This window comes from Saimiri boliviensis, chromosome 2, assembly GCF_048565385.1.
Source record: "Saimiri boliviensis isolate mSaiBol1 chromosome 2, mSaiBol1.pri, whole genome shotgun sequence".
NCBI classification, from domain to species: Eukaryota; Metazoa; Chordata; class Mammalia; order Primates; family Cebidae; genus Saimiri; species Saimiri boliviensis.
Window position 1 is genome coordinate 118,654,546 of NC_133450.1, and position 14,686 is coordinate 118,669,231.

General features: G+C 36.1%; 1 protein-coding gene across 11 annotated transcripts in view; it reads left to right on the forward strand.

The window, feature by feature from the left end:
- Window positions 1–14,686, forward strand: part of DPH6 (diphthamine biosynthesis 6) — a 520,575-nt gene that overhangs the window by 10,515 nt on the left and 495,374 nt on the right. The window contains exon 1 of one of the 11 annotated variants that reach the window (XM_074394124.1): window positions 8–5,338. The exons of the other annotated variants lie outside the window; for them this stretch is intronic. Coding sequence (XP_074250225.1) covers window positions 5,231–5,338 — 108 coding nt within the window. The 5' untranslated portion in view covers window positions 8–5,230. Of the gene's footprint in view, window positions 1–7; window positions 5,339–14,686 lie in introns of those variants that run through there. 11 annotated transcript variants of the gene reach the window in all.

Here is a 14,686-nt window from a genome sequence, read left to right on the forward strand (position 1 = left end):
CGTTCCTTAGTTTCAATATAATCCATATTTAAGAAATTGCCTTGTAGCGGGTACTTTGTAATCTTTACATTTTGAAAATTCCTATTCTGCCCTCATATTTTATTGATTTGGTTGAATTTAGGATTTTTTTTTTGAGACAAAACTGCATTATCTATTAAATTTCTAATAGCAAACTACACTTTATTTTTTACTGCATTTTAGGTTTGGGGGTACATGTGAAGAACATGCAAGATTGTTGCATAGGTACACACATGGCAGTGTGATTTGCTGCCTTCCTCCCCATCACCTACATCTGGCATTTCTCCCCATGCTATCTCTCCCCAACTTCCTAGCCCCCACTATCCCTCCCCTATTCCCCCCGACAGACCCCAGTGTGTGATGCTTTCCTCCCTATGTCCATGTGTTCTCATTGTTCAACACCCACCTATGAGTGAGAACATGCGGTGTTTGATTTTCTGCTCCTGTGTCAGTTTGCTGAGAATGATGGTTTCCAGGTTCATCCATGTCCCTACAAAGGACACGAAATTATCATTTTTTTATGGCTGCATAGTATTCCATGGTGTATATGTGCCACATTTTCCATGAACTCATCGTTTTTTTATAGCTGCATAGTATTCCATGGTGCATATGTGCCACATTTTCCTTGTCCAGTCTGTCATGGGCATTTGGGTTGGTTCCAGGTCTTTGCTATTGTAAACAGTGCTGCAGTGAACCTATGTGTACATGTGTCTTTATAATAGAATGATTTATAATCCTTTGGATATATACCCAGTAATGCGATTGCCGGGTCAAATGGAATCTCTGTTTCTAAGTCCTTGAGGAATCTCCACACTATCTTTTTTGCTAATACTGGTGAGATTTTTGTTCCTTTTTAGGTGGCCTGTTTTTCTTCTTTGTTAACTTTTATGATGTGTCTTTTATGCTTGATACACTGAAATGTCACAGTAATGCTGTATTGGGTGTTGTTTCTCCTGCATCCCTTCCCTAAATCCCTATTGAGTAGTGACACATTCCTTGTCCTCTTTCTCTGATTGATGGTTCAGGGATAGCCATGTAATCCAGGTGATAGCCAGTCAGAACATGACATTCTTCTGGCCATAGTGATTGGATCAGGGGTAGTTTTGTTAACCTATGTTTGTCTTGTTAGAAGAAGCCTAGAATGATGGGTGGCTGGCATAAGATAAGCCCTTCTCTTGTGCAGAGATGTGTGAATGTGAGACCTAAAACTGCTATAGCCATTTTTATTTTTTTGGTGGGAGAAAACTTCATGTCAAATCCGATACACAAAATATTGCAAAGCCAATAGAATTTCAGTGTAAGGATGGTTCTGCCACTAGTAGATAATTTGTTCCTTTTGATTTTCTCTGTTCTCTTTTGCTGACACTCTCACAAGTCAGATATGAGAACTTCTAGATTGAAACTTCATATCTTTTGTTTAACATATTTTCTATGTGTCTTTTTGTTGTACATTCTATGAGATTTCCTTTTTAAATTTCTCTTCTTTCTTGTTTAATATTTTTAGATTTTAGCAATTATGTTTTCAGTAGTCAAGAACTTTTCTTGTTTGTTCATTGTTTTTAAATAACAACTTGATTTTCTTTCTATATCCTCTTAAAATACAAATAGAGATTTTAAACATTATCTTTTGTTTCCCGAAATATTGTTTTCTTTGAGTGTTTTTTTTTTTAGTTTTCTTTTCTTTCATGTAACAGGCTTTCCTTGAATGTCTTGTTTGCCTTTTCATATCTAAGAATACTACAATAGGCTGGGCGCGGTGGCTCAAACCTGTAATCCTAGCACTTTGGGCGGCCGAGGCAGATGGATCACGAGGTCAAGAGATCGAGACCATCCTGGTCAACATAGTGAAACCCCATCTCTACTAAAAATACAAAAAACATTAGCTGGGCATGGTGGCACGTGCCTGTAATACCAGCTACTCAGGAGGCTGAGGCAGGAGAATTGCTTGAACCCAGGAGGCGGAGGTTGCGGTGAGCCAAGATCGTGCCATTGCACTCCAGCCTGGGTAACAAGAGCGAAACTCTGTCTCAAAAAAAAAAAGAATACTACAGTAGGAAAACTGACTGTGAATGCTTTTGACTATAGAATTTTCCCAAATGTCGCATCTCACACTTGTTATTCTTGGAGTTCGGGAAAGTGTGGACTTGTTTGATTTCTTTCTTGGCTCTGTTCTCTTCCATGCAAACAAACAGTAGGTTATGGCTCTCTCTGCCAACTGATCAGTCATGGTTTCTTCTTTATCTGCTTTCTAACTTAATAAATTAATTGAAATCCTTTTTTCATTGGTTCTTTCCTTCTGTTTATTATTATTGGCAGTAATCTTTGAAAAATTAAAATTTTAATAATATTAAATACATAAATTTATTAATAAAAATAACTAAAATAACTATTGACAGCAACCTAAAGTAAGTTTATCTTCAAGATAACTAGATATAAAATCCAAATTTTAGAATCAAAGTCAAGTTTTCTTGTTTTGTTTTTTGTTTCTCTCTTACCCCTACTTTCTGTTGACTCTGTTCTCAGTCAGGATCTAGTAATTAGAGGATGGCTCCCAGTTGTATTCTTGGTTTAAATGTAGTAGGAAAAGCTCCAGTTTTCATTTTAAGTAGCTTAACTGGGAATCTAATTGGTCTGATTTGTAATATTTATTAGTCAGTCTTGGTTGGGAGATAACTTTTATTGGGTAGGCCTAGGTTGTGTGTCATTTCTAAACTAAGAGATGGAATTATGATTTCCAGGAATTACTGGGAATATGTTTGCTAGCAGTAAAGGAAGGGTGAATCTCCAAATATAAATCAGGCTATTGCTGGTAGAAGAGTGAAGTGTGGCAGGGGGGCAAAGGGTAACACGTTTTCTAAAAATGTGTAGGTTTCACCTTGGAAACCACCATAAATGATTCTGTTTTTTTGTTTGTTTGTTTGTTTGTTTAAGATGATGGTTGGAATGCAGTGGTAGATCTCGGCTCACTGCAACCTCCAACTCCCAGATTCAAGCATTTCTCGTGCTTCGGCCTCCCTAGTAGCTGGGATTCCATGCACCTGCCACCACGCCTGACTTACTATTTTGTATTTTTAGTAGAGATGGTGTTTTGCCATTTTGGCCAGGCTGTTCTCAAACTCCTGACCTCAGGTGATCCACCTGCTTCAGTCTCCTAATGAGCTGGGACTCCAGGCATAAGCCACTGTGCCCTGCTGATTCTTCTTTTTTATCTCTTCTCTCTTCCCTCTCTCCCTTTCTTCCTTTTCTCCTGCCTCCTCCTCTTGCTTTTCTTCTTTCACAAACAGTTGAATATTGGGTCTGAAGCAGTGAGCTTGTAGTTAAGGACCTGTATATCCAGTTGCTTGTGATTTTCCACCTTAATATTCCACAGGCATGGCAAACTAAACAAATTCAAAACTTATTTGTTATCTTTCTACACAAACTTGCTCCATCTTCAGTTTTTTCATAATTAAAAGCATCATCATTTATCCCATCATCCAAGTCAAAACTTGGGCCTTCCTAGGAGACTTCCACTTTTTCTCAGTCCCTTTCTCCACTCCATCCTCCTCAGCCATCACCATTAGAGCTCCAACACCTGGTATGATTAATAATGCTGGTATGACTTCTAAAATTTGACCCCTTGACTTCATTCTCACCACTACTGTTTTTTTATCTGTACTATGTGAGAGCCTCCTAATCAATTTACCTTCAGTATTGTCCTTAGTAGAAGGGTCCATCCACTCCTTCTACCAAGTTGTTGGCAGCTGATTTGTATAAATGCTTAAATAACCCATGATTAAGATATAGTCCAAATACATTGCCTTACATTACAGAAGGATCTTTAAGAAGAGGCCCTGGAAATCCTACTAGTCTGATCCTGCTATTCCCACATAAGCACCTCTGTGATCAAGTTATAATGAACTAATTAGGTTTCTAGGAGATTGCTTTCCATGTGTGAGTCTTTGACTGTGCTTTTCTTTATGCTTATCTCTTTGTTCTCCTGAAGAACCCCTTCTCACTGCATATTCTTTTGTGAAACCTGCCCTAATTTACCTTCCTCCTGTTTGTTCCATAGCAGCTTGTCTATAACTCTACTGTGAGTCTCATTGAATTACTAGGATTGTTTTTGTGGCTATCTCTTTTCACTAAATTGTAAGACCTCAAAAACATGCTCAGTGCTGTTTATTTTTGTATCTCTAGTGCCTAGCAGAGTTCCTGACATATGGAGGCTCTTAAAAGAATATTGAATATTAAAAGAATAAATTTATTAAAAAAATGTATAAAATTATCCCAACCTAGGCTGGTCACAGTGGCTCATGCCTGTATCCCAGCACTTTAGGAAGGCTGAGGCAGGCTGACCACTTGAGGTCAGGAGTTCAAGACCACCCTGGCCAATGTGATGAAACCCCATCTGTACTAACATACAAAAATTAGCTGGGTGTGGTGACGTGTGCCTGTAATTCCAGTTATTCAGGAGCTGAGGCGAGAGAATTGCTTGAATTTGGGAGGCAGAGGTTTCAGTGAGCTGAGATCATGCCACTGGACTCTACAGCCTGGGTGACAGAGCGAGACTCCACCTCCAAAAAAAAAAAATGTAATGAGCCACATTACTATGATGTGTGATATAAAACTGTTGGTAAATTCATTTTGTCTTTTTCTGTTTAGAAGCTTAAATGGAATGGGCATCACAGTGAAAGTTTTCAAAATAAGGCATCCTATCAGTGTAACCACTAACTGTACCAAGAATAGTTTCCTGCTTCAGACTACTTTATGAAAATGCTTAACAGAAACTCTTTCAAATTATTTTTAGTATATGCATTTTAGAAAACCTGATTATGGTGGAAAATTACTTGGTGAATCTTTTTGCACTTCACTACATGATGGAAAAACCTGAGATTGTTGTGTGGCCCCGAGGCAAATCTGAAGGGTTTGGAGTGGGAGAAACGTATAAGATGGACTTAAGATTTTTAGGGAGGACTCAGACATAGCATTAATTAAACAGGCACACAGCCCTGTACAAATTGCCAGTGGCTCCTCAGAACTACACAGCTTGCCTCAGGCCCTTTCAGTTCCCAAGATTTGGGACATTAAACCTGGTCCTTTGGCATAAGAGATGCTTTTCTAGCATTGACTCTGGACTGTAAACAAGAAGAATTGGCATTGGAACTGACCCGTGTCATTTTCACTCCCAGATGCAGCATTATTGAGGCTGTGCCATATCTGACCCTTTCAGATGGTAAAGTCAAATATGCATGAGGAAGTCATGATGGAAGATCTGTCTGGAAATAAAATGTTGTACCAACATACTTGTCAGTTACTACTGTTCCTAAACGTATCACAGGTATAAACCCTTCATCTATAAATTCCCCCTAAAGCCTAGAAAATGGAACTCCCTCATTTTGGCAAAACAATCATTCTGTCTCTTCAACCTTGAACTTTTCTCTACTTGCTATCAGTGATTATGTGTGTATACTGCACATGCACATATATACTCTTTCTGTTTATCTTTTCCCACAGTGTCTGCCTATAAATTTATCAGTTGACTTATTTTTATATCCTATATTTCTTCTTCTTTAAACTATACATTTCTTCCTATCTTATCATCTACTCTATATATCTTACAGTGTGTTGGGTATTTCTAACTTTTCTTTCAAGTTTCTTTCTTTATATTTTCAGTCTCTAGTGTCTGTGTCCTGGTGACTGTTTGTTGTTGTTGTTTGCTTGTTTGTTTTCCTATGCTACTATTTATTTTTAAATAACCCTTTTGTAGATGTCTCCTTCTGGAGTTGTGTTGTCTGGGATGCTAGGCGTAAGTCTCTGTCCTATAGTCTACTTCATTTCTACGCCTGTAGTTCATCTTGTCTTTGCCATATTCTTTTTAAATGACTGAGAATATATTATCCAGATTGATAAGCATAAATTGCTTTATTTATTTATTGTTTTATATTTCTGAAGCAGGTGACTTCATTGATAGTCACACAATAATATGATAGATCCTGAACTGATATTTTTACAACAGCTTTCCCTTTTAAATTGGGAACATGGTCAGTCAGCAAATTTGTAGTGCGTAAATCATTAAATAGTCATAAAAAGCAATGGTATTATTAGTAAATAAGAGGTGAGGATTTTGTTTTGTTTTCTTTTTGTTTTTGTTAGAAATGGTTTGATAGGCACTTCTTCTGGGATGTGCTGATGTGGGAAAATATTGAGTGAATAAAGAGGAGTTGAATAAATGTCTTAGTTCACCTTAACATTTCCTGTTAATTTTAACCTATACTACTGCTGTTTTTCTTAATCTTTTTCTTTCATTTATCAAACATAAATTCAATGCTTATAATGTTTCAATATTGGAAAGTAAGATGTATGAGACATAGTCTTTGCCCTCACAGACCCTGAAGAGGTAGGACGCATATAAAAAGAAATTAATACAAGGTATAGTTGCCATTAGAGCATGCAATTAAAGAGTTATGGGAGTTCATAGGGTGAAAAAATCCCATTTGGGGGATCAGAAGGGCTTTATGGACAAGTTACGTTTGATATCTGAGGCAGTTTGGTTCTGTGTCTCCACCCATATATCATGTCAAGTTGTGATTCCCAGAGGTGGAGTAGGGGCTTAGTGGGAGGTGATTGAATTATAGGGGCAGGCTTCCCCCTTGCTGTCCTTGTGATAGAGTTCTCCTGAGATCTGTTGTTTGAAAGTGTTTAGCACCTCATTCTTCACTGTCTCCTGCTGGCCATGTGAAGATGTACTTCCTTTTTTTTTGACTTATGCCATGATTGTAAGTTTCTTGAGGCCTCCATAGAAGCGGAAGCCTGTACAGCCTGCAAGACTAAGCCAATTAAACCTCTTTTCTTTATAAACTACCCAGCCTCAGGTAGTTCTTTATAGCAGTGTGGAAACAGACTAATACAATATCCTTAAGGATTATTTGGATTTTGACAGGTGACAGGCATTGGAGGATGGCTAAGAGAATGTTAAAAATAAGGAAAGTTCTTAGCCAAAGTCATGTAAGCAGGAAATTATGAAACTTATTATGGAAATAGAGTGGTTCAATTCAATTTAGGGTTTAAAATTTAAGAAGCAGTAGAAACTAAGTCTGTAAAGGTTGATTAATACCAAAAAAAAGAGTGTCTTGAATTTCAGGTCAGGGATTGTTCAGATGGTGGAAAGCCCCTAAGGTGGTATTTTCTAAACTCAATTTAATGAGTGACAGCTATTTTTTTTTTAAATTTAAGAGCCTAGAATATAATAGAAAATATCAATATGCTTTGTGTGTAGGTTAATCATTGTTTTGTGTAACATAATAGATACATACAGGCACATACGTATATGCTAGGCTGTTACATTATGTATTTCTTACTGTTCAACAAATTCATGTGGTCATCAGGGTCATCAGGGTGAATCACTAATATAAAACAAGAAATGGATTAGAGATAGGCATTTCCATAGATGAATTCAAATTAAAAATTAAGGTACTAGGTACCTGAAAGGTTTTGGGTACCTGAACATAGGGAATGCCAAGAGGAAAGGTGAAAAGGGAACATTCCAGAGAGATTGATTGGACTTGATGATGGTATTTAAATAAATTGTGACAAAGAGTCTATATAAGGTAACTTGTAAACTGACAGTTCCACAGCTAATTTATATAGTTTTTACTGGGCAGTATTGGTAATCAAAATGAATTATGATAATTGTATATTACAAATACTAGGATCCTAAATTTTATGGTATCCTGTCATTGTCATCTCTTTAGTCTTGTATAAGATGGTATAGAATAGGCTTCGTAATCAATATGGGTTCATTTAATCAGAAGCAATTCTTAATAAATTTTGGTCTTGGTTCTTATTTAAAATTTTCTTTATGGAGTTACATGAAATACATATCAACTGAAACTTTATCTTTACTTCTTAAAAGCATCTAATGTGGATTCATAGAAGTAAGCAAAACTATGGTATTAATGTATTTTCACATAATTTGTATAGATGGGATTCAAATTATTGCATTATTATTTGATATGCAGTTACACATATGCTGCTAAGTCAAGCAAAATATAAAATCTTAATAGGTTCTATAGCCTTTTGGGCATCATAACAGATTGAACCTGACTTTAGACCTGTAAATTAATTGACCCTTTAAAGTTTACTTCTAGTCTTTCTCCAGACTCTCATCTTCTATAATTTATCCTTCAAACTTCTGTGAGATTAATCTTTCTAAAGTGTATATTTAATCATATTTTTCTTTCCATCAAACATTTATTGCTTATCATTGATCTGTTAGGTACACCGCAGCATGATTTCAGTTTGTTTTTTGTCTTTTCTCAGATTCTCCTACATTGAAGCTATGTGCCGTCTAAACTAGACTACTGTCAGAACTCATTTTTCCCCATATGGTCCATGCCTTTCCTGAATAGTGGTGTGTTTTAGTCAGAAATAACTTCTTTCCAACTCCTTCTTTTGCATGGCATCTCTTTCCTGATGTTGTCCTTGATTCACCCCACCAAATATAGTATCTTCCTTTCTTAAACCCTCCTGTCACATTATAACTCTCTTATAGTACTTAGTCTAGTTTAATACACAAAGCTAAGATTTTGAAAAAAAAAAAAAAAACTGTCTTGTGGGTTTTGTTTTGTTTTGTTTAAAGATGATAAGTAACTAGAGGGATAAGGATTATATTTCATTCGTTTTATTTCCTATGAGACTCCATGCAACTCCTAGACTATAACAGGCATAGTGTTAAACTCTACTCCTCTGGAATTCAGTTATTCCATCTATAAAATGTGGACACCTCTTTTTTCTTTTCTTGTTTGTCTGTTTTGAAAACAAATGGCAATATATTTGAGAGCCTGTCATCCTCATTTTAGTCTCAGATTTTCTCCTTCATTCTCTAGCTTCCAGAATAATCTAGTAAAGCCGTATTTTTTTCATTGCATATAACATTCCATTAGTATATTAATATTAAGTAGTAGCTACAAGTGGGCCTTGAGATTAGTGTAATTATTTTTGATTTTATTAGTAAGTTAATGCGGAGAAGAAAAAGAATGGTAATTGTTCAATTGTGAAAGAGGTTTTAATGGGAGCAAATTTATATTATAGATTGGATTGAATTGATCCTTCTACATTTGTTGCTTTTCATTTTGGGCCATCTTGGTCTGTTTTAGACTTCTTCAGTTAGAGAATTCAGCCTTCCAGGAGACATGTGGAATTAATGTTTTCTAGTTTCCTTTATGAGTAAACTGAAGCATGGACCATTTCAAAAGGAGATAAAGAAGGTTAACCTAAAGATAGCAGTGGTTCTAATAGGTAATATTTTTTCTATTAAAATTTGTTTTGGCATGTTCTTTTAGAATTCAACTCCATGCTTATCTTTAAAATCTAAGCAGTATATTTTGTATGAACTCATTTGTAGAAAGCCTCAAGCAAGAACTTAAATTTGAAAGTTACACAAACTAAGGTTAGAAAATTCAGACTTTTTGGAGTATATGAATTAAAAGATTTAAAAAATTGTTCTTTGTTCAGAGGCAGTAGAATGGAGCTATTATTTGTGCTTCTGTATGTAAAAGCGATTAACTCTCAACATCAGCAGAATTATGCCATACTTATTTGTATACAGTGCTGGCATGTGGTCACTTGGTGTACTTACACACAGTGGGTACTCAGTGAGCAGTTGTTAAACTTACCAAAGTTAAGCCTATCTAACTTTGACAAAATTATGCTAATATTGATCCCCATAGATATCTATCAAAAGATATTGACAAATCGGTCGGGTGCAGTGGCTCAAGCCTGTAATCCCAGCACTTTGGGAGGCCGAGGCAGGTGGATCACGAGGTCAAGAGATCAAGACCATCCTGGTCAACATGGTGAAACCCCGTCTCTACTAAAAACACAAAAAATTAGCTGGGCATGGTGGCGTGTGCTTGTAATCTCAGCTACTCAGGAGGCTGAGGCAGGAGAATTGCCTGAACCCAGGAGGCGGAGGTTGCGGTGAGCCGAGATCGCGCCATTGCACTCCGGCCTGGGTAACAAGAGCGAAACTCCGTCTCAAAAAAAAAAAAAAAAGATATTGACAAATCAAAAGAGGTGTAAACTGTCGTTTAGTTCTCTTTTTTGTGCAGAATTTGCTGATTCTTCTGTGTTCCCTACTATAAGATTTGTTCCAGAGCCATTGAAATGCCATGTGGTCTATTTTAAGACCACTTCCCTTGAGAATTCTTTCCTAGGTGGTAATTTTGCAGGGAGATGGGGAAGGGAGGGAGAACAACCATCATTTGATAAATAACTCGATCTTCCTTTTGAGCCTTTCATAATTTATCTCCTTTAAGCATTTTTATTGCTCTGATTGCCATTTTTTGTGACTTCTTTAGCCCCTATCCAAGTTCTTCTGATTTTGAGTGTCATATATCCTGGACTTAATCACAGAAAGCTAATAAGGATCAGACTAGTAGATTTCAATCTAGAATAATTCACTACTTTAAAATAGTATTTATTACTCTGGAAGGGAGAGGTATTCTTGAACTCTGAAATTTTATGCAAGTTTTTTGTATGTGTAAATTTTTCTGGAAGAGGACAAAATTTTTTTTTCTTTTCTTTTCTTTTGTTTTTTTGAGAAAGGGTCTTATTCTATCACCCAGGCTGAGGTGCAGTGTTGTGATCATGGCTCACTGCACCCTCAGACTCCCAAGCTCAATCTATCTTCTGCCTCAGCATCTTGAGTAGCTGAGACTACAGGTGCATGTCACCATCACCAGATAATTTTTATATTTTTTTGTAGATACAAGGTTTTACCATGTTGCCCAGGGTGGCCAAATTTTTTTCTTAGTCTTACAGTGGTCTGTTTTTTTCAAAAGTTTAACAGCTACTATTTTAACCATAACTTTCAGAAAGCCTTGCAGCCTGGGAGTATTCATGAATACTCAATAATTAGTTGTCCTCTGAGTATGTAATACATGCGATGCTCTGTTCTATGAGAGCAGGTGGGTCTTTTGGGGCTTCCAAAGAGTGAAGAGTCACATGAGGTAGTTGCTGAGAGCAGACAAGTATTCTGTGCTTTTCTCAAGAAAGACATTAAGATCAAAGAGAAGGAAGTATAAAGCATCTTAAATTTCAGGTAAGCAGTAATGGGGGTCAGGGAAGGGACAATAGTCTTGGGGAAATGGTTCATTCTAAATGGTCTTTGGATTTTATGTTGAAGGAGAGAAAAACAGGAATGTAATCAAGGCATTGCTCTTGATTTCCTCAAGTGTAGCTCTTGTTTTTAAAAATTTCTATTGCATTATTTACTTTTGTGGGCAGTTATTATGTTATGCCTTGTTTTATGTAATTATTTGCATTTGTAATATATCCTCCCTGTTATTTTCTAACTTCATGAGGGCAGGGATTGAGTATTTCTCAACTTTGGATACTCTTCAGTTCTCATAATTGTGCCCTGTCCATAAGAAGTATTCAAGTTTCTTGGAAGGCCAGGGTGGGTGGATCATGAGGTCAGGAGATTGAGACCATTCTGGCTAACATGGTGAAACCCTGTCTTTACTAAAAATACAAAAACTAGCTGGGCGTGGTGATGTGTGCCTATAGTCCTAGCTACTCGGGAGGCTGAAGCAGGAGACTCGTTTGAACCCGGGAGGCGGAGGTTGCAGTGAGTCAAGATCGCGCCACTGCACTCCAGCGTGGGCAACAGAGCGAGAATCTGTCTCAAAAAAACAAGAAGTATTCAATTTTTTTTGTTGTGTAATTTCCCAGGGATGATGTGAAGGATTTTTATATCACACAGTTAACTTCATGGCAATCCAAGGGTGAAATTTCTCTCAGGACTTAGTATTTGTAATAGTTTAGCCTTACTGTAACTATTTGACAGTTTTTATTGCATGAACACCGTAAATCATGCAACTTAAAGTTTCCTCTTTGTATTTATTTTTGGAAAACCCGGAGCCGTGTGATTTTCTTTGAATTATCTGTGTCTTATTGTAATTATAATCGCAACTTATGTAGCACTATCTTCTAGGTACTGTTATAAGCTCTATACACATATATTCTAATTTTATCCTTACATCAACCCTGGTTAATTATCACTATTTTGCTGATAAGTAAACTGAAGATACAGAGAGGTTAAGTAACTTATCCAAGGTTACGCAGCTGAAAAGTGGTAGAACATGTACTTTTAATCACTTTGTTCTGCTGCCTCTCAGAATTGCAGTTGTGTTAATTCTGCAGATATTACTATATTATAGTACATATATAATGCATACATAAACCAATAATGTATGTGTAAATTGACAGTGAGGCAGAGGGGAAGACATATGGTTTAATAAGGGGGGTTGGGTTATTAAGTCAGGGATCAAAGTGATCTATCTGTGTCTGATCTTGTTTCAGAGCTCTCAGAATAATTTTAAATAATTGCTACTCAAAGTGTGGTCTAGGGATTAGCCTGGTGCTAGTCCATGAAGTGTTTTGTTCAAGATACAATATGTAGAGAAATTGAACGTAGGCATTTAGAAACTTTTATAGTAATATGAAAGAGTAATTTTATTTCTTTTGAATCTAATAATAAAAATTCACCCTTGTACTTTGTATCTTTTAAAATTTTTATTTTGTTGTATTTTGTAAGTTTCTGTCTTTGAAGGGCTGGAAATGTAAAATAAAAAGTGGTTTCTAACACTGTTTGAGAAGCACTATTCTAGGTAATAGTTTTGCAAGTTTTTAAACTGGTTTTTCTGAAAAAGAAAAAAAAAAAAACATGTTCTGTGGTTTGAAATTACATTCTAATCTAAGCCTGTTTCTGAAGATGTATTAGGAATTATTAATTTGGGTATTGGCCACTGTCATGATTTTGTGAGAAGAGGCCTTAAATTGATTTGGATGGGTGGAGGGGGACATTTTTCATTTTTGTCTTACACTTAGTGCTTTTCTCTGAAGTGACACATTTTAATTAAATACTTGATTCAAGATAATAGCATGAGGAACTTGTCTATCATCCATAGTTATAGTCTCCTTTCTTGACTTACCATAATAGCTAATAAAACAATTCAAATGTTAATATGTTTCAATCGTTCCTTGGAATAACAGAACAGTAAAAAGAACAACAAAACGTTGCTGATGATGCCAGCTTAGAATCGTAAGTTTTTCCATTTATGGAAAACAAAGATAGCTTCAGAGATATATTTGGAATCCCATTTCAGTTTTTAACTTTTCTTTTTCTTTCTGGATAAGTTGGGAAGTCTTGTTCTATAATATAATGTTGTAAAATAGGTTCATGTAAAGTTGCCAACCTTAATAAGATCTTTTAATGTCCATACAATTATCATCTCTTCTTTAAAATGATCTCTGATTGGTGGGATTAGTATTCTATGGGGAATTCCTCACTGATTTTTGAATATTATTATAAAAAACATGTCTCCAAATAGAGATGTGGGCTAAGGATATGAACAGGCATTTCACAGAAAACTACATTCAAATGACCAAAAAAAAAAGTTTCACTAACTCAAAAATGCAGCTATGACTGCATTTTTGAAATAAGAAATAATAGTGATTTTGAAGAAACATAACCCTTATGTACTGCTAGCAGCCCTGTAAATTGGCTCAGCATTTCTGGATAGTAATTTGGTAGAACTCATCAGACACAAAAAATACACTCCTTCTGTACTAAGCAAGTCTACTCTGGGGAATTTATAACTAAGGAAATAATTTAAAACATACATGAAAATTTAGAAATGATTGGCAATCTAAATTATGATGTATCTGTACAGTGGGATGCTCTATGACATTAAAACTGAACTTGTAGAAATACATCTTTACATATTCTTAAGAGATGGAAACAAATTACCACATACTCTGTATGGTATAATAACAGTTTTATGGAATGCATTTGTTTAAGTACATGCATAGAAAAATATCTGTAGTATATATTTTAAGTCTGTGGACAGAATTAAGAGTGTAATTTTTGTACATTTAGTGTTTCAGTGTTTTTCTCTAACCAGAATGTATTGCTTTTGAAGGTTCTTTGGTGAAGATTTGGCATCTACTTAAAAATGCCCTGAATGGTATTGGGGGAAAGGAAACTTCTATTGATTATCAAATCAGCAGGATGTCAGCCATTCCCTAGGTCTTTTTTGAAGGTTGGTGAGGACACTGTTTTTCTTTCAGACTTGGTTCTTGAAAACTTGTTTATGAGAGATTTTATTATTTTATTTTATTTTATTGCTGTGACAAATGCCTATCATTTTATAAACAAGAAAGCCACTGTCCCAGTTAGGTGCATGGAGTTATTTTCCTTCACTTGCAGTCCTGTTGTATTAATACTGAATAAGCAGAGACAGCCCGACTGGTGGTGAAAGATGGTAATCCAGCCTCAGGGCTTTTTCTGGTCAATCCTAAACCTCTGATTGCCACGTTTTCCTAATTTCCCATTTCCAGGGCATCACTAGAGTGACCTTGCTTGCTGACTATGATGCTCTGAATCTCCAGGATTTTCACATGGCTTTGGAAGTGGGCAGCCAGGCGATTGTTTACAGGACTCCAAATGAACTGTGCACTCACAGCAAGTTTGATAAACACACATTTCCTCCTTTTATCAGTGAGATTGCAGAATGTGAAGTATGAGTTTCCAGTTTTACTCATTCCCCTCAACCCTTTTCCTGTTTAAAAACTTAGACATACTAATTGGATTCTGATCTGTCCCTGTTTTTCATTCTGCTTG